The sequence below is a fragment of the Megalops cyprinoides genome, chromosome 3 (assembly GCF_013368585.1).
Source record: "Megalops cyprinoides isolate fMegCyp1 chromosome 3, fMegCyp1.pri, whole genome shotgun sequence".
NCBI classification, from domain to species: Eukaryota; Metazoa; Chordata; class Actinopteri; order Elopiformes; family Megalopidae; genus Megalops; species Megalops cyprinoides.
In genome coordinates, this window is record NC_050585.1 from 52,250,475 (window position 1) to 52,278,377 (window position 27,903).

General features: G+C 48.4%; 1 protein-coding gene across 2 annotated transcripts; it reads left to right on the plus strand.

The window, feature by feature from the left end:
• The first annotated feature begins 219 nt into the window (after positions 1–219).
• Positions 220–27,903, plus strand: LOC118773946 (PH and SEC7 domain-containing protein 2-like). 2 transcript variants are annotated; one of them, XM_036522990.1, is made up of 15 exons: positions 220–356; positions 5,008–5,502; positions 5,984–6,571; positions 16,668–16,862; positions 17,506–17,586; positions 17,773–17,885; positions 18,299–18,357; positions 20,463–20,552; positions 20,723–20,766; positions 22,785–22,975; positions 23,507–23,577; positions 24,023–24,180; positions 24,775–24,919; positions 25,834–25,977; positions 27,674–27,903. In XM_036522990.1, the coding sequence occupies exons 2-15, from the start codon at positions 5,105–5,107 to the stop codon at positions 27,884–27,886; spliced, it is 2,490 nt and encodes an 829-aa protein (XP_036378883.1). In that variant the 5' UTR covers positions 220–356; positions 5,008–5,104; the 3' UTR covers positions 27,887–27,903. The 2 variants fall into 2 exon arrangements, with proteins under 2 accessions (XP_036378883.1, XP_036378882.1); XM_036522989.1 differs by lacking the exons at positions 220–356; positions 5,008–5,502; positions 5,984–6,571 and adding an exon at positions 11,582–12,139.

Below are 27,903 nucleotides of genomic sequence, written 5' to 3' on the forward strand. Positions count from 1 at the left end.
TCATTAAAATTCCCCTCGAGAGGCAGGAGGCAACAATGCCGCCGAGAAGACCAACGCTAAGCGCGCCCCGAAAGCTGCTTGGCTTGCGTCTCTGAGCGCAGCGTGAGAGCAGGGCGCCGGAGCCACGCACGCACACGCTCCCGCGATCCGCTCCGCTCGCAGCCGGCCGGACCTCCCCGCGGTGCTCAGCGTCCGCGTTCGCGGTGCGGGGGATCCGCTCGCCGGGAAGCCGAGGGACGGTGCGAGTGCGTCCGCCAAGCCCTGACCTTTCCTTTCGCATGGATCGTTAAGGACGAAAGAGATTTGCATTACAGAGCTGGCTCCCCTTGTCCTCCCGGTCTGAACACTTCTTTCTGGTAAGTGCAATACACAGTCGAATGTTAATCCTTACCATTATTGCAAACGACGTCGGTTCATTACGTTTAATCTGAGCCCTTTGTAACGGTATTAATTATGCTTAGCTTCTAGTGAAATAGTAATTAAATGGCTTTATGTGCAGTACCGCGTCCTTTCGGTTTATAGCCTATTGAACATGAATATGGGGATTGTGGATTTGCGTTTGCTGTACCGGCGGATCGCCTTCATCCCAGGTTTTCACGGGTTCCCAGTTCAGGGTGGTCGCTTCTGTTTGTCATGCAACATGCTGCCGCAAAGAGCTTTCTGCGTTTATTCAGCAGGAAAGAAAAATTGCCGCTCCGACTCGCGAGCCGTGCGTTTCCCAATCATCCCGTTGTCATGGTGACTGCACTGCCAGATTGCGATAATGTGACGGCGTCTCGGGTTCTGTCTGCTGGTTTTGTACACGGTCTTTTTAACACTTCAGCGTTTTTTCCCTCAGTGTTCACGCAGTGTGAGTGACATTTTGGATGAGTAAGGTTTACTTTTCTGTAGGGCCGGTGTGGAGGAGGGGAATGAACAGGTGTATCAGCGGATAGCTACTATCTGCGCCCCCACCCCGCCCCCTCCCAGAAAAACCCCTTTCCCCTATTATCTTAGATGTGTTCGCATTAAACGTGTCGTGCCTAATGAGCTGAGAAAGTTAATTACTGCGGCGACAAATAGGCGCAGGAGAAAAAAGGACACGTTGGAAACGCCATTCAAGGCGTGTTCATCTGTCTCTGTTCATTGTCACCGTGTACTGGGCGAGGCTCCGTGGGCGAAGTCAGAGTCGAAATAAAAGCGACACCCAGACAACTCTGCGCAAGCGAACACACACAAGATGCGCTGCAGGACCTTGCGTCTCGTTAACGTCTCGCATTTCGTGACGCTTTACCAGCCCGTTACAACTGGGGACACAGGTGAAAACAAGGGAAGCCAACACTACGTCTCAAAATTTGACCTTGAAGTAGCAGAGGAGGGTACGGATCACACTAATGACCCCACTTAATTAAGGCAACCGCACAGTAATTCACTTTGAATGTCAATGCTGTCTGAGTGAGCACTAACGCGGTTAACGCTAAAGAGCCTAACGTCTCTAACGGACAAGCCAGCAGGAGGCAATGCAAGCAGGTGAAATCAGCTATATGTAACACACCTGAGAGACCAATATCACAGCACAGTATTGGCGTGTTAGTGAGCCCTCACTCAGATCCTTCACTTTGCCTTTGATAGGCGCAGGGGTGGACAGCGTGTGGCGGGCAGGGTGGAGAATAGGGTTAGTAGGTCACAGAGGCGCTCAGCGGCCTGCAGGAGGCAGTGTGGGTCCGTGCAGTCAGCAGCACAGGGCCAGAGAGCTGACTGCTCCTGACAGACGCTGCTATATCCGGCTTCCCTGTGGAGAGAGAGAGCGTTAGAGACGGAGGGAGGGAGGGAGGGAGGAGAGGAGATCTGAGAAGACGTCTTTGAGAGAGGTGAAGGATATGCTCGGTCAGACGCCTGTGTCTGGCTCGTCATCGTATCTTAGCTTAATGTCCTATTCTGACCGTACGTGCAGAGCCTGGAATTCATTTGCTCGTCAGACGGATCTTCTCCAGGGTGTCTCCGGCAGCTCACATTTTACACAGCTTTCCTGAAATAGAGTAGGACACTTTCTGAGGGTGTTCCTGTCGGCTGCCTTGCCCCAGGGTGCGAAAGCAGTCCCGGACTGGGATTCGAACCAACAGCGTTCTGGTTATGAGCTCTGCTCCTTTTACATTACATCATGTCGATGAGATCCCCACAGAATCACTGACCCCCCCCCCCCTCTTGACTGGTGAAAACAGGATAAAGCTGGTATGGGAGGTTGAAAGGTGACCTTTAGCACATCGGTTAGGACGAGGTTAAATCATGTTCAATCGCAGTAACTTTTTATAGCAGGTCTTCAGTGTACATCAGTTGTCCTATTTTGGAGCTTAACTGTGTCACCTCACTAAGAACCAACTCTTCTGCCTTAAGCCTGGAAACTCTCTTTTTCTGTCACACACACACACACACACTTTCTCCCTTACACACACACACACACACACACAGATTTGCTCTCTCTGTCTAACACACACACATGGATTTGCTTGCAGTTCTCTGTGTGTGTGTGTCTCTCTCTCTCTCTCACACACACACACACACACACACTTTCTCCCTTACACACACACACACACATTCTCCCTTACACACACACACAGATTTGCACTCTCTGTCTAACACACACACATGGATTTGCTTGCGGATCTTTCTCTGTGTCTCTCTCACACACACGCACACACACACACATGCGCGCACACACACACATACAAATTTGCTGTTTCTGTCTGTCTCAGTCACACACAGACACACACCAGTTAGCTCGGTCTGTCTTTCTTACACAATATCACATGCTACACCACAGACACACACACACACACACACACACACCTGAGCATAGATTTGCAGTCTCTTGTAATGGGAGTACTGAGTCTAACTGCAGTGGGGTGTTGGGGTGCATGACGTAAATATTCTCCAGCTGGGAGACATTTGGGGCTTTGAGATACTCTAAATAAAGGCCTGACATTGGGAGAACAGAGAGGAGGCAGAGGAAGGCCTGACACAGAGACAGAGCCTCTGCTAGATGAGAAACAGCTCTTTCACAGGCAGAGAAGCATTCTGGGGTATCTTTCACAGGATAGGAAAAGGATGCAGTAGCGTGTCAAGACATTCTGTATTCCTCTCTTCAATGATCAAGCAACACTAATTGCATCATTATCAAAATTATGTGTTATCAAAAACTATAAAAATTCTTTAATACAGTTAATGGGAATAAATCTATTTGCCACACTTTTTTGCCTACTACACTTCCTTCTACAATCACCCAGCTTAAGTTTTACCCATTTCCATACTGAGGTGTTTCACTGAAGCTGTTCCAGGTAAGCACTTCGCTCAAGGGCAGAACAGCTCTGATGATTAGAACAGCAGGGCCTCTCCTGAAGTTTGGAGACCTTTCGGCAGATGCAGAGGTGGACCGTGGGCACCTGCTGCTCCTGTGGTCTGGTGCAGTATTTGGCAGTTTCCCAGCACCAGACCTTTCCATTTCCCTACTGCAGGGCAGAAGTGATGCATAGCTCTAATTAAACAGATCTTGAATCCGGGAGGTTGCCGGTTCAAATTCTGATTAGCGGCTGTACCCTTTATCAAGGAAAGCACCCAGAAAAGCTTCAGCAATGATAGCAACTGGCATTTATGCAATTCCTTTCATCCTTTTCAAGGAGCTCAGAGTGCTTTCCAGTGATGGAGAGCAGCAGAGGGAGGATCATCTCAGCCACTACCAGCTGCATAAATTGATAATTGTAAGCTGTCTGGGATAGGAAGTTCTTCTATGCAAATTCATACTCAAGAACACTTGCCGTCCTGAGAAGCCGAGTCTTCAGAAAGACTGACGCTGCTGTTTCGACAGCAGCGGCCAGCTACATGTTAATCTCACACAGTCTGTGGCCTCTGAGGAGAGGAGTTCAGAAAGATTTTCCTCCCTAAAACCATTCAGTGTTTCACGGCTGGTGTTAGAGCCGGAGCAGCAGCAGAGTACACTCTTCAGTGGCTTGGTGCAACAGATATAATAAAATCGTCTAAAAGGTAACGGGTCCTAAAGGACAGACTGCAGCTGAGCCACACCGAGGAGTGAAAAATCAGGTACAGTCGATGATAACTGATGAGGTTTTCACTGCGAGGTCTTTAATTATTAACCACAGCCCCTGTGTGTGAACACATCTCTCCCACGTCCATCTCTCCCTCCCTCTCTGTGTCTCTCTCTCTCTCTCTGTCTCCTTGGCTCTGTCTCTCTTTCTCACTCTCTGTCTCTCTCTCTCTCTCTCTTTCTCTCTCTGTCTCTCTCTCTCTCTCTTTCTCTCTCTGTCTCTCTCTCTGTCTCTTGGGATGGATATATTACGTGTGTGTCCAGGAGTCTGTGTGCCCAGGAGTGCAGTGTCTGGATTGCTCTGCCCCTCCACCACACCCCCCCAGCCCCCAGTCCCCCCCCCCCCCCTCCCTTGCTCTTTATTCACAGAGCTAACCAGAGAACCTGCATCTCTAAGTGTTTCTGGTCTGAGGAGTTTTTGTGACAGAATGTTCCATGGCAAGGGCTTGATCTTTAAGAAGAAGAAGAATTAGAATAGTAATGGATCACAGTTTTATATTGCACCTTTAATCCCTCTCAGGGATCTCAGAGTCTCCAGTGAGGTGCATGGACTCACCCCAACAGCCTCCATTAATGTGTGGCACCTGCCTGGATGCTGAACGGCAGCCATTTTGCAGCAGAATCCCCACACCTCAGCCGAGGTGTGAGGGAGGCGTTTATACAGCTAATAACACTCAGAAATGGGTAGACGGCTGAATTTAGGGAGGTAGGGTGAGAGGAAGTGGCATATGATCTTTACTGGTCACATCAGCCAGGATATGAGGTTAACATCCTGTCTGAAAGTCAGAATCTCCTGCAGCACAGTATCTCCATCCCTGCGCTGGGTCATTGGTTTCTAATATGATTAGTTTAACATCTTGCCAGCAGAGAGACGTGACTTATTTTCTGCATGTGTAAGACCTCACCGGTTCTCATGTGCTTTTCTCCAGAGACAGGCTCTCCCCTCCAGCCCTGGATCCTGCCTGTTTGCAGGGCCCCCTGATCCCACACCTCCCCCCAGCTGCTGCCCCTCCCCCCGCCGGCGCCATGACCCAGGAGACATGGGGCTCCGCCCCGCAGGCAGACACACCCTCTCTGGAGCCAGCCCACCCTGTACCCAACGGGGTGGCGCCTCACCTGCCTCGGGAGGAGGAAGAGAGGGTGGAGCCAGGGGCAGAACCAGGGGCAGAGCCAGGGACGGAGGGTAGGTGTACAGGGGCGGAGGAGGAGGTGGTGGAGGAGCTCGAGATCGGGATGGGGATGGGATCAGACACAGGCCGGACGCTGCAGCCGAACGGTGAGCTGCTCGGACGTGCAGAGGACCCGAGGAACAGCTGCAGTGACCCAAGCCTGGGACTGGACCAGGGTGTGGAGCTCATGAATGGGGAGACTCGACATGCCCAGGACATGGAAGGAGGCACGCAAGACCAGCAGGTCAACAAGAGGTCAGTACTGTACAAACAGGAAAGTCATGAACTAAGTAAAACAGGGCAACATAACAGAAGATTGGAACTAAAGGCAATATATGACTAATTGAGTCTAGGGTTCAAAGAAAGAAACTTTAGATACAAAATGCAGTTCATTGTATATATTCAGTATGTGTTTGTGTGTGTGTGTGTGTGTGTGCACGTGTGTGTATGTGTGTGCACTTTTCAGAGTCTATGTTTGTGTGCGTATGTGTGTGTTTGTGTATATATGTGTGTGTGTGTGTGTGTGTATGTGTGAGTGTGTGCATATATGTATGTGTGTGTGTGTATATGTGTGTGCGAGTGTGTGTTTGTGTATATGTGTGTGTGTGTGTGTTTGTGTATATGTGTGTGCGAGTGTGTGTGTGTGTGTTTGTGTATCTGTGTGTGTGTGTGTGTGTGTGTGTGTGTGTTTGTGTGTGTGTGTGTGTGTGTCTAATTGGTTCCTCTTGCTCCACAGAGCTGCTGAATGGAGGGAGGAAGAGGAGGATGAAGAGGACGAGGAAGGTGACAGGGTGACAGAGGCGAGGGACACAAACCAGGACAGTTTCAGCTCCACATTTGAGCGGCTGGTGGAGGAGGCGGAGGAGGTGGAGGAGGAGGAGGAGGAGGAGAGGGAGGGAGCGAGGGAGAGCCGGGACGGCTTCAGCTCCACGTTCGAGCGCATCGTGGAGTCAGAGCTGCTCCGGGGGGCATGCCGCAGCAGCCTGGACTCGCTGGACGGGCTGTCACTCACCGAGACGGACAGCTGCATCAGCCTGGACGCACCCCTCACCCCGCTCATCCAGCTGCGGGCGAGGGAGGGCCCGGGGGACCCTGAAACACCGGAGAGAGAGGGGTCGGGAGCCAGGATGGCCCGCGGGGCATCGCTCGGGAGACCGCTGCGGTACTCCATCACCAGCAGCCAATCAGAGAACATGCTGAACCGCCCTGCGCTCCGGGGTCTCCCCAACGGCTTCCACACCGACACCCATCAGCCTCTGGGCTGTCAGAGCAACCGCGCTAACTCTGTCAGGTTAGTGTCCTCTTCCCTCCCTAACTCTGTCAGGTTAGCGTCCTTCACCCTCCCTAACTCTGTCAGGTTAGTGTTCTTCACCCTCCCTAACTCTGTCAGGTTAGTGTTCTTCACCCTCCCTAACTCTGTCAGGTTAGTGTTCTTCACCCTCCCTAACTCTGTCAGGTTAGCATCCTCTTCCCTCCCTAACTCTGTCAGGTTAGTGTCCTTCACCCTCCCTAACTATGTCAGGTTAGTGTCATTCACCCTCCCTTACTCTGTCAGGTTAGTCCTCTTTACAACTAAGTCTGTCCAGTCAAAGCTAATTAGTTATCATTTATGTGGAAATATAGCGAGGATAGAATAGTTCTCATGGTATATTGGGAATAGCAAGATGGTGAAGATGAATGTATCAAAAAAAATCCAAAGCATCCTGTATACCTCACAACGACTTAGCAACAATGGCCTAATTACACCTGAGTCTGTCTGGAAAGCGTGTCGATCTGAATGTCACTGTGAGAAAGCAGTCATCCCAGCGGCAGAGTGCCGGTCTTCTCATTCACTCTGGTACCCGTGTCTGTGAGAGTCCAGTGGAGACGGGGTTATGGTGCGGATCACGGCAGGGAACTGTGCAAACCCCCAACACCTGAGCTCTGTAGCAGCAGAGGCTGTTTGTATCACAGGTGTGTAACTGCATAACATCAACCAGAGATCCAAACTGCATTGCCAAGTAGTGTTTTTTTCACCTGCGTTTTGGCAGTAACCAATGCAGTGAACCGACACCCAGTTCTAAGATCAACATGTCAAGGTCTTGATACTGAGGTCAAACTGCAGTAACTTAATGACCTTGAGCACTCCTGATCTGGCTTGAGACGGTTCGATCCACATTCTGTAGGCCGGTGTGAAACCCCCTTCATGCAAGCTCATCTTCCCTCCTCACAAGTAAGCTGATTGGCTGCGCTGGCTGCCTAATGGGAGGGAGGGGGGGGGAATCTCTGCCTGTTGCCGTGGTTACCTCATCCCTGCGCTAAAGCGCACAGGTTAACGCTGGGCTAACAGGAAGTTGGCTGGCAGATGAGGCAGGGGGCTCTTCAGGGCTTCAGAAGAGCTGTTTCTCTGTACGGCACACTCAGCAATCCATCAATGCTGTTCCAGCGAAGAATGACCTCTGAAAGAGAGAAGAAAACAGAGGTTGTTACAGGGCTTCTCCACTAGGTGGGAGGCAGTGCAAAGCCAAAGCTCCGCACGGTGTATCTCCCCTTGCTAAAGCACTTCTCTGGGAGCCAGGTTGAACAGCAGGCTGTGGGAGGGAGAACCTCCCCTCAGTGAGTCCACTGTGGCCTTCCAGAACCTTCAGAGCTGGATATTCCACCTAAAACAGTTCCGGTCATCTCAGGTCACAGTAAACGCCAGTCGGGTTGTGCTTCATGGGTCTGCATACAGTCAGTGAAGGCATGTTTGCCTTCACATACAAAGGGAACGAAAGCTGAACAGGAATTCCTGCCGTTAACCGTTACTCTCAATTGTGTGCTGTAAGTTTCGGATTTCCCAAACTTTAAAATCGTGGTCCGTTAATGGCATTTGTCCAAAATTTCCTCCTTTCATGGGAAGGGAAATATGCTACTAAAGAACTGAGCAGGGGAGCAGGAACTCCAGTCTGGGTTTGCATTTAAGTACACTTGGCTGCGCTAAAGTGCTAAAACACTAAGATCTGTGTATGGTCATGTGGCAGTGCAGTGCGTACGACCTGTGTTTGGTGTGGTTCGCACATCCAAGCTGTGGTGCAGTACATGCATGGAGACTAATATGAGACATATGTGGTCAAGTTGCAGCGCAGTACATATGGTTTCTGGGTGGCACGCGGTCAGGCTGTGGTGCAGTTTGTACATGGAGGCCAGGATTAGGTGCACATGGTTAAGTTGCGGTGCAGTACAGGCGGTCATGTTGCAGTGAGGCACCTCCATTCTGCTGCTGCTGTTACAGCGGGGTAGAAGAGGGACAGTTGAGATGTTGGCTTGGGTTCTGCTCAAGAGGGACCTGGCTGCGGTGGCCATTACAGATGAAGCGGTTTAAACAGGCAGCAGCTTCCTGTCTGCGGGGCCTCTCAATGAGGCATTGTTTCACAGCCTGACATCATCCGCCTTGGCCTTCCTTCCAGGCCGAGAGAGAGAGCAAGAGAGAGTGAGAGCGAGAGAGTGAGAGAGCGAGAGAGCGAGAAAGCAAGAGAGCGAGAGAGTGAGAGAGCGAGAGAGCGAGAGAGCGAGAGAGAGCTCCAGGAATGACTCCAACATGTTCGCTATCAGGGTCTGGCGGTTGGCCATGCCCATTCAGGACGAACCTGCATCCACTCTCGCCAAATCCAACAGGCTATCCCAGAAGACTTGGAGTCGTGGATGCAGCGCCCCATGGATTTAGACCCTTACTACACCTACAAAATTGTCCTTTCCCCAGATGTTGTAGGCCTGTCTGCAAGCTCTGCATGCTCAAATCTAATTGGTCTCTGATTCTGTGGCTGAGAGCTGATTGGTTTCTCATTCCAAGGTAGCACTGACTGTGACATTCTCACTGACAGGAAAAAGATAAATGGGCTGTGTAATGCAGGACACAAGATGAGTCAGGAACCTCTACGGATTTCAAGAAAATAATGCAAACATGATGCAAGGATGGGGTCCAATGAGCTGTCAGTATGCAAGGCTTGGAGGCGGGACTAAAGCAGCAGGGATAAAGTTATGCTCTACTGGAATTATGACTGGGCACGTGGACCAGGGACATTCCAACGCCATCAAGGGGGCCATAACTTAGATGAGTGTGAATGATATTACACATTTGCTTAGCAGATGCTCTTATCCGGAGTGACTTGCATAGCTGGTATACACATCATCCACTTATACAACTGTATACTTAGCAAGTTGGATTAAATCCCAAATGCTCAAGAGCACAGAAAGAGTGCTACTCCTGGGAACTGAACCAGAAGCCTTTAAGTTACACACCCTGCTCCTTATCACAACACCACACTGCTGCTCTGCTCCTTACTGCTACACCACACTGCTGCCCTGCTCCTTACCGCTACACCACACTGCTGCTCCTTACCGCTACACCACCCTGCCGCTCCTTACCGCTACACCACACTGCTGCTCCTGCATACTTAAATGCCTCGTTGAGTGCTTGCTCTCTTCACAGGAAAACTGGGTTACAGGGCTGGGTGATCTTCAGGCGGGGGAGTTCTCAGCAACTGGAAAATATCCCACCTGCTACCTGAAGTTTCCCCAGAAACAGGCTCTGTCCTGGATGTCATTTTGGGAAGCGGATTGCAAAGGAAGGGCCTCCCTGTGGGATACTGTGCCTCTGCTCAGGCCTGAGCGGAGATGTGGAAGGAGAGGAGCGGGGAGCTCTCTGCTGTGTTCCGCTGAGCTTATTACATCTTTCCTCCTTTCGCAACATCTTCTGTTCGCCTGCTTGACGTTGTGCTTGTCCTAGGGGGCGTTATGCATCAGAAAATTCTGTGCCAATTCACAGATCCTTATGATATGTGGAACAGACAATACAGTGGCCACACTGAATGGGATTATCCCATCCAGGTTACTCAAAGACCAGTGACTCTGTGTCTGTGCTGACGTGGCATTGATGTACAGTATTTGGTTTGATGAGTAGCAGGTCACACGACCGGACGGAAGTCACATGACTGGGTGTGAGTCACAGGGGGTTGTGTCCTCTGGCGTGGACTGCCTCTGAAGCTTGAGAACCAACTCACCCCGCCATGATGATGTCATTCTCCTTTATAAGCATCTTTTGGCGTACCAGACTAAACACTCCTACGTGAAAGAGTAGACCAATCGGTACCAAATGGTTGTTTGGAAAAGGCTGGTACATTAGTCATTAGCCAAGTCCATAATTTCAAGTGTTTTTTTCCAAGGAGAGGAAACCAGACATGAGAGACAGCAAACGTGGAGTTAACCACACATTTTACCCTCAGTCTGTTTACTCTGGTGCAGCTGGAGGCTCAGCCAGCCGCCACGGGGTGACCGGGCCAGCCGCCGCGGGGCGACCGGGCCAGCCGCCGCGGGGCGACCGGGCCAGCCGCCGCGGGGCGACCGGGCCAGCCGCCGCGGGGCGACCGGGCCAGCCGCCACGGGGCGACCGGGCTTCGTTTGTTCAGTTCCGGTGAAAGCCGTTGAGGGGGGTGGGCGGGAGGAATTTGGTGAAACCAAGAAGGATTTTTCAGCTGATATTTTCACCAGATTGATGGATGAGTAATAATAATCAGCTCTTGTTGGTAACAGTCAATTTCTACACCCCTGCAAACTAAAAGCATAACAGATGGTGGAAAGCAAGTTATAAAAGCTATGTTTTGAATTGCTTCCACATTCTCACAGCAAAGGGAACTCTGCTGACTCATATCCACCCAAGTCACAGTGCTGAAGCTTTACACTTACAGATGGTGTGGGGTAAACTGCAGCATGTCAGAGGAGTATAAACCTGGAGTTTAATCTCTGGACCACTGAAATATGTTAGGGCTGGAATGGCTGATCCTAACCTGCTCTTGTTAGTTGAATTAGTTGTCTCTTGAGGTGTGCCACGGCTTCAAAGTGCTCCCTCAGATGTATCTGTAACAGGTCTGTTTTAAAGCCCTGATGCGGTCTCCAAGATCTACGGTTAGCGATGACAGAGCCCCCCCCTTGGTCAGGGTGCGAATCCACTCCCTTTGGCCGCGTGAACGTGGCGTGGTGGGTTTATACAACGGTGGTTTAATAACATAACTCTTGTAATGCTGTCCGGCGTGAGAGAGGGTCTGGAGTTCCTCGCAGACGCGCGTCTGTTTCGTGTGAGCGCAACATTCCATCCCCTGATGAATGCCCGACCAAAGTCAAAGGCAAATAGTCTGGATTGTCCGTCTATTTCTGGAGGTCTTGCGTGATAAGGCTAACGCCACGAGAACAGCGGCACCACAACAACGCACAGTAATGACGGCACTAGTCGTAAAGGACAGCAAATAATTACGGATATTTTAGCAAAACATATTAGTCAGTACGACTTTCCTCCCAAAGTATCAGTTCCTTGCAGCATGGGTAATTTGATGGTTAAACAAAGGTGAAGTCGCGCGTTTATGCGTCTCTTCCTGCACAGAGCCGGATTGTAGTCGCGCTGTTCATTCTGTCTGCAGTGTTGAGCGCCTGGAGCCCGTCATCGGAAAAAACGCAGACTGCAGCTCCAACATAATGCAATAAGTCTGCGCGCTGCGCTCGGACACCCCTCCCCTTCCCCTACTCCTCGCAGCTGCGGACTTCCCAAGCCAGGGTTTTCGCTTCAGACCGAGGGGAGGAAAAAACGGGACCTCGCCATGAGAGAACACCGTCGCGGTGGGTCCGCTGACCGCTCGGGAAAGCACTCCGTGAAGCAGAAAGCTCTTGGCCGTCATGTAAAGCTTGAAGGTTCACTTAAAGAATAGAAAACGTGTCAAAAACTGCCGCGCTTTACTTTTGGCAAACAGGAGCGAGAATGGATTTAACTAGTTTGTTGGAAGGGGTCCCGTCGCGCTCTACGAGGGACTGAACCCCAATAAAACCGGGAAGACATGTGGAAGAAGGAATATGACGTGCACTTTGACTTTCTTCTCGAACTGCTGTAAGTTGTGTGCTTTTTTTTTTTTTTTTACCGTTCGGGTAAGACGCCTGAAACCGGCGACTGTGAGGTCTAAGAACGCAGGACCTGTGCATGAGTCTTAACGTGACTGTCAGCTCAAAGGGCTGTATAACGGCTGGAATAAACCTCCGAAGGCCATATGAGATGCGCATCAGTAACAAAATGCCCACGGGTTCATATCGATCCACGTGTGATCTGGATATGGATATGGCGAACGTTTTACACACATTATTAAAGACTATTTGCTAATTTACTAACGCTACCATTATTACTACAATAGCAACTACCATTAATTTTATCCTCAATAAATCAAACCGCTGTGGTGGTTTGGATTATTTCATTAGGTCAGCGCAAACATGTTCCGGAGGATTTTCTGATTAGGCCTGCTTCCCTGCTTTGCAAATCAACTCTTTATCGCTGTGTTGAAATGTTTGTTTTGTTGAGTAAGGTTGCTGTCTTTTACGTTGGACAGGTTTGCTTGTCTTTTAGGATTTTGTAACAATATACTATATAACTCTAGCAGCCTGGGAGTGTCGCCTATTGTACACCGGGTGGGAGTTGGTCTCACCTTAAATATCTGCCGTGTAGTTTCTCTTTTTCCCACCTCGTAGATTCCCTTGAAAGTCGTTACATGCGTTGCCGCATCAAGGCCACAGAGCTTCCCTTTTTCACTGTGCGGTTCATTTAGGGCGCTCACTCTTCCAGTGGGATTTCATTCTGATAAGCGGCTGGCTTTTTGGAAACAATGAAAATTACAAATGAATGGATAAAATACACGCGAAGTTTCCATAGGAAAACTGCTCACACGTGGGACAAAACACACTTAAATGAAGGCCTATAATATTTTAATATAGTCTTTTGTTAAATAAAACCCACGATATAACTCTTGTTAATTATTTGAAAGTTGCTGTGGCGTGATTTATTGGCACTGTGCAGACTACAATACCTGGTCCGTCAAAGATCGTTGTGGGGAATACATATTCCACGTTTAATTCAAGAGTTCGAGTGAAAGCAGGCTTTGGTACATTCGAGCTGTCTCAGTATCAGAGAGACTTAAGTGAAAGTTGGCGTGCCTAAATAATAATGATTACAGTATTAATGTAATTTTTTATGAAGTGTTAGATACATGTTTTAGTGTTACATTACTGCTACTAGTGTTAGATTACCAAACATTACTGTTTAAGCAAGTATGTAATAAACCCAACACACTTCACACTTCACACACACTATCGTAGGTTTAGTGCAACAGCAATACAAATAGAATACATGTGTGATAACATAACTTAAAGAAAGAAGAAATATAAACCAAACAACCACAACTGGTAAAATTTGATAATAATTAGAGCAAAAATAATGCAATGATATAAAGGCCTAAAGGGAAGCAATGAGTGGCAATTCAGACGGAGGGATGCTGTGCTAACAGCCGTTAGAAAGTTGGCTTTTCGGTATACCATGGAAACTCGTATCCGTTGGAAACTGGTCACAGTAAAAGCACAGCGCCAGTTGGAGGTCGGTAGGTTTGGGCCCGCACACCCCTGCGCAGTAAGCCTGTAAGCGCGTCCGTGGGCGGAGGGAGGCGTGTGGAGCTCACGTCTTAAAACACGGCGCACGGTGAACACCATCGTGTACGTTTAACAAATCAGCAACACATCTAACAACATCCAACACAGAGTATAGGGAAAAAAACTTACCTCTCTGCCTCAGTGAATGGCTAAATTGGAATTAAAGGAGCGAAAACATCCGCATCCAGGTAGTAAATTGTATTAAAATCTGAATATCTTTTTTCTCTGAAGTTGCCTTATATGAGTGTGAATGCTTATGAGCGTAGTGCATTGTCTGCTTCTGCAGGAACTCCACTAAGTAATATAAAGGCAGTAGATATTTCTGTAAGAACATGCGCATGTACACACAGTCGTTCACACACATATACACACACGGGGGCCAGAGAACACACAGCCTCTTGTTGTGTCAGCTGACAGCCCTGTGTGTTGTAGTGGAGATGTGCAGCGGCTTACGGAAGTTTCATGAGTTTAGGCCCTCAGGTCACCGGGCCTTCCGTGCGGTCTCTGATGACAGATCCTTCCTTCAAACACTGTCAGCAGGTGACAGAGAGCAGCACCGCCTCCGCACAGGAAGTCCACTCACTCAAACAGGAAGTGCCTCGTTGTTGACGTCACTTCTTTCGCTGATTTGTATGACTGTGCAGAACTGGATGAATTAGACATTTACAGCATCCACATTACTTCCACGTGGCCGGAAAAAGAATGTGAGTGAAGGAAATAATGTATAGTGTATTACAAATGGATTCATGTATTGGAAACAGCAGAACCGATAGCATGGTCCATTCTGCAGCAGAGGGTAATGTGTGTGGTGGCAGTGCTAAGTGTTTATGTGGGCTATGGAGAAAGTATTCAGCGGCTCAGGGAAAGCAGTGCATTCCAGCCTGTCCCCTGTCCAGCTGGGAAGTCCATTCTTCCTGTCACGCATTGGAGAGAACAATGAGTGACATCACAGTGACATCACTCCCCTGAGGCAAAGAGAACCTCCTATGCTGGAGTTCCGAGTCAAGGATTCCCTGCAGTTGCAAGATACCTGGAACTCCTGGCAGTACAATCAGTGCACACCAAGTTAAATCACTGGAACTCTTTTAGGGCAGAATGATGTGACATGTAACAGCAGAACTTCTTAACTGCAGAACTCCTAAGATGTACCAGGAAGGAACGGTGAATTTGCTGTCTCCCCAGTAATTAATGATCTGTGTGAGTCTTTCAGTCCTACCAGAACTTCCTCCACTGTTCCAGCAACCATAGCAACTGCTCCCAACACATCACAGAGATAGATTTAATTTAGCGGTAATGTAATTGTGCTAATTGTGTTCCACAAAAAAAAAATTTAATCATCTGCTGAAAAATGTAACATGATTCATTTACTCTTCAAAAAATCACGGGCGTTATTTCTAAAGGGATTACTTGAAATGTTGACAGTCCCAGATCTGCGACTTTTTTTTTTTTTTGCAGAGGGGGGTGGGTGCGCAGATGCATGTGCTGTGTATCTTATTTCAGGGGTGCCTGTGTTTTTGAAAAACGGTGACCCCTCTCCGTTTGTGGTGCGTGGTCACTGCACTCCTGCTGTAGAAACACTGTGGCTGAAGTCTTTCCTGCATATGTCCTTCTCTGTGCCACGCAGCGTCATCGGGCGAGGATCTAAAACACGACTATGGGTTTAATTGAAACTTCATACATCAAAAACAACCTCTGTTGTTTTAGAGGTTTTGTGCACTTACTTGTAAGTTGCTCTGGGTAAGAGCATCTGCTAAATGATGTAATGTAATGTAATGTGTTGTGAATAATGAGCTATGTGTATGGTCAGGTGTATTAGCCCCATATTAGGTTTTACGAGCTCGTACGTCGAATTCAAAGGTAAATGTAACTTGTAATTGGAGTCAAATGGCTTCTTTCCGTGGGATTTTTTTTTATTGTAATTTGTTACATCACAAGCGCTACATTGGTATTGTGACTTGATAAAACAGCAGAGCTTTCTCTGAATGAATAAGCTCTACGTAACAGCTACATTAGCTCTATGACACCTGACATGAACATTCATAGACCTCAATATTCTTACAACTGACATAAAATCTCACAGAGGTTCAAAATGTCACTTTTCACGGTACATTATGACATCTACATTAATTGGCATTATCTGTCGTTGCATTTCAGACACTAATATTTTCAAAATGGCGTTGCTGTGTCATTTAGATGACAGATGCTGTAATACTTTCTGTAAATCGGCATAAATGACTGTGTCGCTCTCCTCATGAAAATTCCGTCATCGTTTATGTGTGATGACATGGCTGTCATTTGGGGTTGTGGGTCGCGGATATTAATTTAGGGAACAGATTGTGGTGGTGTGTGATGTGTGAAAGAGGAGCCTTTGTGCAGTGACACAGGGCATCTGTTTGTGAAGCCAGATGGGTCTGGCTTAATGTGCCCTGTTCGCATGCATGTGCCTCGCTGACTGATTTAGCACAAATAAACAGTGTCACTGAACTCAGTGTTGTTGAACTTTGGGCCCTGCTGTGGGTCTGCGGTTGTGGCCCTCTGTGTGTGTGTGTGTGTGTGTGTGTGTGTGTGTGTGTGTGTGTGTTTGTGCATGTCATTCATTATGTCTGACTCAAGTCTCTCTTGTCCAAATGCTATGACTTTAGTGGCGGTTTAATGTTGTTCATGTCACCAGGCCTCTGAACTGTATAGGAACTGGACAGGAAGCAGCAGTTGTTGATCTTGCAGATTAAGCATTAGGAAAAGCCGTTCCAGTTGTAATAGGATTCACGGAGCTGAGGTTTAAACTCTTGATAACGCCGTTGAAATTTGAAATTTGTGTGTGTGTGTGTGTGTGTGTGTGTGTGTGTGTATGTGACTGTATGTGTGTGTGTGTGAGTGTGTGTGTGTGTGAGAGAGAGTGGGTGTGTGTGTGTGTGTTATTCTAACACTCCCTCTGTGCTGTCTCTCAGTGATGCTGATCTGACGGACCTCCTTTCGGACTCGGAGTCGGAGCTGGGCAGTTTTGAGCAGCTTGATCAGGGCAGCACAGACACGTTAGCTAACGGTTGCCATGCCGACAGCGATGCCGCCAAGCGCCTGGCCAAGCGACTGTTCCGCCTGGATGGTTTCAAACGCTGTGACGTGGCCCGCCACCTGGGCAGGAAGTGAGTGTGGGCTCTGCCTCCAGCCTGACATCATAGCCAAACGTCCAATAGGAGGCGTTTGTGTGTGTGACATCAACTGACATCCACAGCTGTCGATGAGTTGATGTTCTTAAATAAAAATACGCAAGGTTTGACCTCACACCCTCCGAGCCAACGGCCACATCCACTGCACCATGCTATAAACTTACTTCTTATTCCTGTGTTAAGAATAAGATATAATTATGCCATACAATTTCAGACAGTAATACTACCCTATAACTACAATAATTATTATTCAATTACGTTTTTGGCACTTCAGAACTCTGATGCCTTTTTATGTCTGAGTCCTTTACCTACTTTGAGCAGTTTTGTGAAATTTCTGGAAATTTGGAAATCAACAACGTAGTGTGAAAAAATGGGGTTTTTTGCCCCTTTATGCAATCTTATTGTTGGAATCGACGATTGTTTGCTAGGCACGTCTCTCCAGGGCAACCTCTGTACTCACACAGATTCATGTAATTGAGACATTTTTTTCATTTAGCACTAAGCATTGAGACGTCTCTCTGTCTCTCTCTCCCTCTCTCTCCCTCTCTCTCTCTCTCTATCTCTCTCTCGCTCGCTCTCTCTCTCTCTGTCTCTCTGTCTCCTTCACTCCTTCATTCAGTAATGAATTCAGCCAGCAGGTGGCAGCAGAGTACCTGTGCTACTTTGACTTCACTGGCCTGCCCTTGGACAGGGCCCTCAGGTAAGCTCTGGCTTCAGTCTCAGGTGTGACCACCTGCACATCACCATCACTGCTGCTGACCACATCAGCTGTGTGTTTAAAACGTTAATTCTTGCATTGCGATTGATGATTGCTTGCATACTGAACGGGTCTGTAATGGGCTGTAATGTCAGACATCATATCTTATGAAGCACCTGTGTCTTTCAGAGTTTTCCTGAAAGCCTTTCCCCTCATGGGAGAGACACAGGAACGAGAGCGGATTCTCATCCATTTCTCCCGAAGGTTCTGCTTCTGCAACCCGGAGTCACCTACCTCAGAGGGTAAACACACACACACACACACACACACATGCATGTACACATCCATAGACACACAAAAGCACAGACATGCGCACATACCCTGACACCCACTAAAACAACTTGTTCTGCTTTTGGAACCAGTAGCTTTAGTAGAGATTGCAGTTCACCTGTGATCAGTTTTTCTCATCTTATAGTAGACAGAGTAGACAAATTATAGACCAAGCACAGTGATCGCAATCCGATCAGCTGTCTTACGTAGTTTTCATTTGTCCTGTTTCTACATGACATTTCACTTCAATTAATATACTTTAGTTGCAGAACCGAAACTAGTCTTCTAGTGAGTCTAATACTTCTTAATTTGGTTACTGTTTTCATAGTGGTGAAAGGCACAGTTATGATTACAGGTTGAAAATGAAAAATGTTTCTCATGTCAGACGGAATCCACACGCTGACCTGTGCTCTCATGCTGCTGAACACGGACCTGCACGGACATGTATGTAAACATGCCCTCCTCCCGCCCCCGGTGCTGCCCATACGTGTGTAAACCCTGTCACCCGGGGCCATACGTGTGTAAACCCTCTCACCCTCCTCCCAACCCCAGTGCTGCCCATACGTGTGTAAACCCTCTCACCCTCCTCCCAACCCCAGTGCTGCCCATACGTGTGTAAACCCTCTCACCCGGTCCCCACCCCAGTGCTGCCCATACGTGTGTAAACCCTGTCACCCGGGGCCATACGTGTGTAAACCCTGTCACCCAGTCCCCACCCCGGTGCTGTATACTGCCCATACGTGTGTAAATCCTGTCACCCGGTCCCCACCCCGGTGCTGTATACTGCCCATACGTGTGTAAACCCTGTCACCCGGTCCCCACCCCAGTGCTGCCCATACGTGTGTAAACCCTCTCACCCAGTCCCCACCCCGGTGCTGCCCATACGTGTGTAAACCCTCTCACCCAGTCCCCACCCCAGTGCTGCCCATACGTGTGTAAACCCTGTCCCCCAGTCCCCACCCCGGTGCTATATACTGCCCGTACGTGTATAAACCCTGTCACCTGGTCCCCACCCCGGTGCTGCCCGTACGTGTGTAAACCCTGTCACCCGGTCCCCACCCCAGTGCTGTACTGCCCATAAATGAATTTTACAGTCACTGTTCTCTTCTTATTGAGGGAACTGCAAAAATAGATAATAACCACAGTCACACAGCGCTGTCTGCATCCTCTAAATTATACTGTGTCTCTGTGTCGTCTTTGCTTTAACAGACTGTGTCTGTGTCCTTTAACACACAGGTGACACTGTGTCTGTAACACTGTGTCTGTCTCCTTTAACACACAGGCGACACTGTGTCTATAACACTCACTATGTCTGTCTCCTTTAACACACAGGCGACACTGTGTCTATAACACTCACTATGTCTGTGTCCTTTAACACACAGGCAACACTGTGTTTGTAACACTGTGTCTGTGTCCTTTACTGCACTGTCTAGCAGAGTCATTCTGTGTGTCCTGTGTAAGATGATGTGTCTCTCCTCTCCTCTCTTCTCTTTTCTAACACACTTTCTGTGTCATCTGTGCTTTAACACACTGTGTCTGCACCATCTCATATATCTGTGTCTATTCTAACACTGTGTCAGTTTGTGTGTCTGTGTTAATGTGTGTGTGTGTGTGTGTGTGTGTGTGTGTGTGTGTGTGTGTGTGTGTGTGTGTGCGTGTGTGCATGTCTGTGAGTATGTGAGTATATGAGTGTGTGAGTGTGTGTGTGAGGAGGTGTGTGTGCGTGTCTGTGAGTATGTGAGTATATGAGTGTGTGAGTGTGTGTGAGGAGGTGTGTGTGCGTGTCTGTGAGTGTGTTGGTGCTTGTGTGTGTGTCTGTGAGTATGTGAGTATATGAGTGTGTGAGTGTGTGTGTGAGGAGGTGTGTGTGCGTGTCTGTGAGCGTGTGAGTATATGAGTGTGTGAGTGTGTGTGTGAGAAGGTGTGTGTGCGTGTCTGTGAGTGTGTTGGTGCCTGTGTGCGTGTCTGTGAGTATGTGAGTATATGAGTGTGTGAGTGTGTGTGTTAGTGCCTGAGTGCGTGTCTGTGAGTGTGTTAGTGCCTGAGTGTGCTTCTGTGAGTCTAACACACTGTATCTCTTCTGCTTCTCTGCTCCTGGATGCTGCTGTCTGCAGGTGGTGAGTGTTCCTCTTCCTGCTGACACACTTCTCTCTCTTCCTGTTAAAAATAAATCTGGAAATGAAACGCACGCCACAGAGTTTCAAACTGCGAAATAGGACAGCCTACACTGCCATCTAGTGGCAGACTGTGGCATGCCTTGTTGAATCCTCAGTTTTTCTATAGTTTTCCATTTTGAATATGAAGGCTTTATTTCAGATGTGGCCCACATTTATTTAGGACAGCAATAACATTTTATTGGTATGTAACATTTATAATTAGCCTGATGTATGAATGTATGAATGTGGTAATGATTTTTTCTTCTTGTAAATGAATCTTCTGATGGAGATAAAGGATAGTGAGTAGACACATTCATTCAGGCTTCATGCTAACCTGTGTGTGTGTGTGTGTGTGTGTGTGTGTGTGTGTGTGTGTGTGTGTGTGTGTTACAGAACATTGGGAAGAAAATGTCCTGTCAGCAGTTCATCGGCAACCTGGAGGGGCTGAATGATGGAAAGGACTTCCCAAAGGACTTACTAAAGGTAGCTAGGACTGCGTCATCATAATCATATTTATTACAATAGTAATACTTGCCAGAGGGAGAGCTGGAGACCGAGTGAGCATGTGAGACCGTGAGGTCAGTGACAGTTCTCAGCTCACCTGTTAACAGCAGAGTTAACGCAGGTGTGTCTCTGCTCTCTTCTGTCCGCAGGTGCTGTACAACTCCATTAAGAATGAGAAGCTGGAGTGGGCAGTGTGAGTGTCTCTAAACCTGAGCTTTGCTTCACACAGCTCAGGCAGAAACAGGGGGTCAAAGGTCACCGTCACAGACCAGTTTGTTGTAGTGCTTTATCTGTGTGCCGAGCTGCTTGTGTAGAATTAACTTTTCTCTGCTGGGTCATATTTTACCTTTTCCACTATGCCATAAGAAGGAGACAGAAGCTCTTGCAAAAGGAAACAAGACTGTCTCGAAGGTATCAAATATATGCCACGAACAGACATTTGAGACGTCCAATACCTTCAATCCTTGAAAGAAGACATGGTGGAATGGGGGTGGTGTTTGAGGGTCACACATTTTTAAGTGGATTAGAAAGACCTGTCTCTTCAGACTGCACCCTGACTCCCTTACCAAAGCATAGCTCACCTCGCCCCATTTTCACAGTTTCATTTTACTGGATGTTATATTGCTATATTAGACTTATATATCGCACTCTGTGTATCTGTTGAAGCATGTATGTGCTTGTGTGTAAGAGACTGACGTGGTCATGGTCAGCTGTGTCCTGTAGGGTTCATCTTTCAGCTTTACTGGATTCACTTTGTTCTCTTTCTCTCTAAGTAACTCTGGATAAGAGTGTCTTCTGCATGACTAAATGAAAATGTGAATGGATTCACAAAATGGGCTATAGGGGGCATTTCAGGATTGGACACTGTCTGCAGAACAAGAGGCCATTGGTGGAAATGAGTCAGGTTCACCCTGGCAGTATTTTATCACTTAGAGAGCTGCAAACACATGGAGCAACATGACAGGACTCACAGCGGAAGCAGAAATCTTCAGAGCACTGAAACTCAGGCCTGACACAGTGCTAGACTACACTGCACACTGCGGGCAGGATGGTGGTCTTAGCTGGGCTGTCTGTCTGCTCCCATCACTAAACTCACCCCATGCTCTCATATAAACTCATGTAAATGCAAGCCAAAACGTGTCGGCAGCACACTGGTTTCGCCGTTCACACTTTGCTTAATTAACACCCTCTCATAACACTGTATAATAACTGTCATAAGCTATAACTGTCACCTCAGATTAAGGGAGAGAGAGTAAGTCCATTGTTTTAACGCCTGGGTATGAAAAAGAGAAGAATAACAGAGAGAGTGAAAATATTGTGATCAGGTAAATGTATGTTTAAAAGAGCAGAGAGTGTAAGTGCTGGGAGCTGCTGCTACTCAGTGCTGATGTGAAGGCTGTTTTTGATCATATGTAGAGAGCCTATGTTTATTACATGATGTTACATTATATTGCATTCATCTAACAGACGCTCTTTTCCAGAGCAGCTTCCAGCACAAGAGAACAGGAGTGTATCCATTCAAGCTAATGAGCAACAGTGTCAGACCAGGCTCACATTACTCCCAGACCAGCGAGTGTGAGCATTACTCTATTCAAGCCCCACCACAAGTTCACTTTTGCTAATCTGAAACTACACAGCATAGATAATAAAGGATGCCAAGCACACACGCTACCACGGTCACTAGATCACAGTATCCAAAACACATTATAAGACACATTGATGTGGAGGGAGGGCTAGTACAGGAGGTATGATTTGGTCAAAGCTCCATCTGAGTACCACTCAAAGTGCCGGGTCACAGCAGAATGGTAGGGGCAGCAGTGCAGCATAGTGGTTAAGGAGCAGGACTCTGAAACTGTAAGGTTGCCAGTTCAATTCCCTGCTGGGGCACTGGTGCTGTATCCTTGGGCAAGGTACTTACCCCACAATTGCCTCAGTAAATATCCAGCTGTATAAATGGATAACAAAAAAAACTGTAACAGATGTAAGTTGCTGTGGACAAGAGCATCTGCTAAATGCCAATAATGTAACGTAATGTAATGTAATGTAATGTAACGTAATGTAGTGTAATGTAACGTAATGTAATGTAATGTAGGGTCAGCAGCAGGAACGCTCTGACAGGACAGAGGTTTGGTGCTGTGGGACACCGCGGAGGTGGTGAAACTGAAACCAGGCTGGTGTTTAAACACACCTTTCCTGCTTCTGTGCCCTCAGGGAGGAAGAGGAGCTGAGGAAGTCTCTGTCGGAGCTGGTGGAGGGGCAGTCCGACTCTGGAGGGAAGAGGGTGGCACGGGTGGCGGACGGCAGTAACCCCTTCATTGCCATACCGCTGCTGCTCAACGCTGCCACGTACAAGCACGGTGTCCTCACACGGAAAAGCCACGCTGACATGGACGGCAAGCGCAGTGAGTGCCGGGCTCAGCTCTGAGCTTGTCTGTTCTGTACTGTTCTGGGCTCATCTGTTATGTTTTTTTTTCCAGTATGTTAGTGCTCTGTACTGTTCTGGTTCTGTTCTGTTCTGTTCTGTTCTGGGATGTTAATGTTCTGGGCTGAGCTCAGCTTTTCTCTCCTGGGCTGGGCAGTACTTGGCTGATTGGGGCCGGGCTGTTCTGGGCTGGGTTTTGCTTGGCTGATTGGGGCCGGGCTCTTCTGGGCTGGGTTTTGCTTGGCTGATTGGGGCCGGGCTCTTCTGGGCTGGGTTTTGCTTGGCTGTTTGGGGCCGGGCTCTTCTGGGCTGGGTTTTGCTTGGCTGATTGGGGCCGGGCTCTTCTGGGCTGGGTTTTGCTTGGCTGTTTGGGGCCAGGTTGTATCCGGCTGGGCTTGTCTCTCCTGGGCTGGGCCGTACTTGGTTTATTAGGGCCGGGTTGTTCTGGGATATTTTGGGCTTCTCTGGGCTGGACCTGATATTCCCAACCTGCTGGTGTGCCTCTCTTCAGCTCCGAGAGGACGCAGAGGGTGGAAGAAGTTCTACGCTGTTCTGAGGGGGACGATCCTGTACCTCCAGAAGGTAAGTATCACACCAACCTCAGGAAACAGGGGGAGGGACACGTATGCAAAGGATTGTGCTTTATCGGTTTTTGATTTTTTTCCAGTGATTAACAAGCTTTCCAATGTCTGGAGGGATCACCCATCAGCAAATGGTTCCTTTTCATTCAGTTGTGTGTAACTATTGTATGCCACACACTAACAAAAATCTCCTTCATTTTTTTCCCTTATATGCAATACAGTGCACCAATGTGGAACTTTGTTCATACCTTGCGTTGTGAATTGATAAGTTAATTCATGCATCCTCTTTTTTTTTGTATTTTCTTTAAAAATGCTACTGATGCCTTTGTTAGCAGTTTGATTGTCGCTTGAAAATATAATCCTCCCGTACGCGTTGCTTCTAAAGGTTTGTGTTCTGTTTTGGAGCTCCAGTTGGACTTTTGCGTCTGTCTCCCCCTTGTGGTCAGGATGAGTATAAACCCGATAAGGATCTGTCGGAGGTGGATTTGAAGAATGCTGTGCGCATTCACCACGCCCTGGCAACCCGAGCCAGCGACTACAGCAAGCGGCCCAACGTGCTGAAGCTCAAGACCTCCGATTGGAGAGTGTTCCTCCTCCAGGCTCCGTAAGACCCTGCAACAACATCGCAAAATCTTAAACACCCCAAACTCACCCTGTCCAGGACTGATCTGAGGAGTCTAACTGGACACCTTGAAACACACAGGGGACACATTTTTTTGGTCCTTGGCAGACACCAGGTTTTCAAACAATCTTTAATTTGATAGAAATCCTCCATGTGGAATAGCACTTTTTCCACTGTTGTTTAGGTGTGTGTTATTAAATGTGGCATTTGACGTATCACTGTGTGTGTGTGTGTGTGTGTGTGTGTGTGTGTGTGTGTGTGTGTGTGTGTGTGTGTGTGTGTGTGTGTGTGTGTGCGCATATGAGAGAGATAGAGAGAGAGACTGGGAGAGAAACAGTGACCAAATCTGTTTTTGTGTGTGTAATTTCTTCAGTTTGTATAGTGTCCATTCATACCTATAGTGCATACATGCTTCATACAGCTGTAATAGTTCTAAAACAGTGCAGGTTAATTTCCAGGGTACCATAGTATTTCCCTATCTGGGATTCAAACCTGTGACCCCTCAGCGCCTGAGCGCTGTGCCCCAGCGTATGCAGTGTGTTAGTGTGTTAGTGACGGTCTCTCTGGGCGTGGCAGGAACGAGGCGGAGATGATGTCGTGGATCGTACGGATTAACCTGGTGGCGGCTCTGTTCTCCGCCCCGGCTTTTCCCGCTGCCATCAGCTCCATGAGGAAGTTCTGCAGACCCCTGCTGCCCTCTGCGTCCACCAGACTGACCCAGGTACAGCCCCGCTGCCCTCTCTCTCATACACATACACGTGCAGACGCATCCAACAGACTGACCCAGGGACAGCCCCTCTGCCCTCTCTCTCATACACATACACATGCAGACGCATCCACCAGACTGACCCAGGTACAGCCCCTCTGCCCTCTCTCTCATACACATACACATGCAGACGCATCCACCAGACTGACCCAGGTACATCTGTATACATACGCATACTCATACACACACATACACTCACACACACATACCCACACACACATGCGCATACACACACTCACAGAAACACACTCAGACACACCAATACACATGCCTACTCACTAAGGAATGCATATTCACAGACACACACACATATTCACAGACACACACACACACACACACACACACACACACACACTCTCTCTCTCTCACACACACACACACACACACACATTTCTTCCAAGTATTGACAGCAGTACCACCATTGCCAAGGGGTTACCATGGTAACCAGCACCCACATCTGTGTGGTTGGAAACAAAATAGGTATACATTCTCTCACTTTCTTTCTCACTCTCTCTCTCCCTCACACTCTCCCTAGCAACTCTGAACCCACCCTGCCATCGACATCACCCTACACCACCCTAAACACACACACACACATACACACACACACATACACACACATACACACACACACGCACACACACACACACACACACACACACACACACACAGCTTCCCAGTTTCTGACTGCAAGCAGCTGGATTTTTTTTCTCACTGTGCCGAAATAAATCATCAAACCATCTGTTAGTTTAAGGAACAGAGGTGAGTTTTACTGCACCTCCCTTCTCGCTGGCCTTGGTCAGAGAGCAGGATGGAGCCGTTTCAGGGGAAGGCCAGCTGAAGCTCACTCTGTGCGCGTGTCCTCGTAGGAGGACCAGCTGCGATCTCACGAGAGCAAGCTGAAGCAGATCTCCGTGGAGGTGGAGGAACACGCCAGGAACCCCCCGGATCTCTCTCTGAAGGGCAAGGAGATGGAGGAGTACCGGCTGAAGGCGCACTATCTCACCTTCGAAGTGAGTGCCGCTCTCCAGCGCCCCTCCGCGTGGGAGTGAGCTTTAGTGCACCTCGGGTGCTCATTAGCACCACAGTCACCCTCACCCAGGGATACTTCCTTAGCTCACGTTTTTACACGGTTTTATTCATTTTAGCTCACTCTCCCACCAACAGTCACCAGACGCAGAGGAGAATGACACGGGAGCATTGCAGTGGGCAGCACAGAGCCCCCAGTGTCAACCCGACAGAACATCTTTGGGATGAATTGGAACGTGTAATTAGGGCAAGGTCTCAATTGTCCTCTGCAGTAGTGCAGCTTACTGGTGGTTAAAAGGACAAGTGGAGCACTCTACCACCAGCTCTACCACCAGCTCTCTAAATTAGTAGACAGTCCGTCACAAAGCATCGAATCTGTGATTAAGGCCAGAGGTGGGCCAACCATTCTTTTCTGGGAATAAAGACATGAGTTTTGGTGGGACAGCGTAGCTGGATATTTAGCGATTCAGTTTAAGTGCCTTGTCAACTGTGTCATACATGAGGATTGAACTTGCAACCTCCAGGTGTTAAGCCTTGATCATTAACCAGTAAGTTTATGTCAGCCTGACATTTTTAGAGGTTTTAACACATCACCCTCTACAGGTTACTCCACAATATGACCGATTCCTCAGTTTAAATCTACCAGAAGACTGGACCCTCATTTCCATATAGCAATTGAGCTTAGAGGTAAATAAGGATTTTAAAGTGTGATTTAAAGAGCATTCATTACTTTCTACACTTTTCCCAAAACAACTCTTGAGTTGTGACAAATATAAAGAACATTTTAGAACATTTTTATAGTTGTTATCCGCCTAAAAGGTGCTGAGAATGTTGTTGAATCGATTTGATAATAATCAATTCGACTCTCTGTGAGTCATGCAATGCTGGAAAAATGCATCAAATTCTAAATGGAAATGAATCACAGAGCAGAAGCATTCACCCATTCAGACATTCACCCACCAGAGTCACAGAACAGAAGCATTCACCCATTCAGACATTCACCCACCGGAGTCACAGAACAGAAGCATTCACCCATTCGGACATTTACCCACCGGAGTCACAGAACAGAAGCATTCACCCATTCAGACATTCACCCACCGTTGTCACAGAACGGATGAATGGATTTATTATTAGTCAGATGGACCAGAGCGACAGTGTAGCATAGTGGTTAGGGCCAGGGCTCGTATCGGAAAGGTTGCTGGTTCGATTCCCTGCAGGGGCACTGCTGCTGTGTCCTTGGACAAGGCTCCTATCTCAGAATTTCCTCAGTAAATATCCAGCTGTATAAATGGATCGCATGTAAAAATTGTAGCCTGTGTAAGTCTCTCTGGATAAGAGCATCTGCTGAATGCCAAAAATGTAATGTAGTGATAATGCTGTAGCTGTAGCTGGCCAGGTGCTGATGAGAGGGTGAGGGGGTGAGAGGGTGAGGTGTTGGGTTTAGGTGTGATGAGAGGGTGAGGGGGTGGGGGATGGGACCAGATGTGATGAGACGGTGAGGTGATGAGAGGATGAGGGGATGGATTAGGTGTGATGAGAGGGTGAGGAGGTGGGGGATGGGACCAGATGTGATGAGAGGGTGAGGGGCTGGGTTTAGGTGTGATGAGAGGGTGAGGGGGTGAGAGGGTGAGGGGTTGGGGGGTTAGGCAGCCTCGCTGACACCCCCGTTCTCCCGTGCAGAGGAACCGCTACGAGACGTACGTCACACTGCTGAGGGCCAAGCTACAGGCGGACACCGACGAGTTGGATGAGATCGAGGCCCGCCTGCTGTGCGGAGACGGGGGCGCAGGGTACCTCCGAAAGACCCAGTCCAGCCCCTCCATCAGCCAGGGTCCCGGGCTCAACGGGCACACAGAGGCCACACGGGGACACACCCCCGGTCCTGCCCTCTGATCTCTGACCTCTGACCT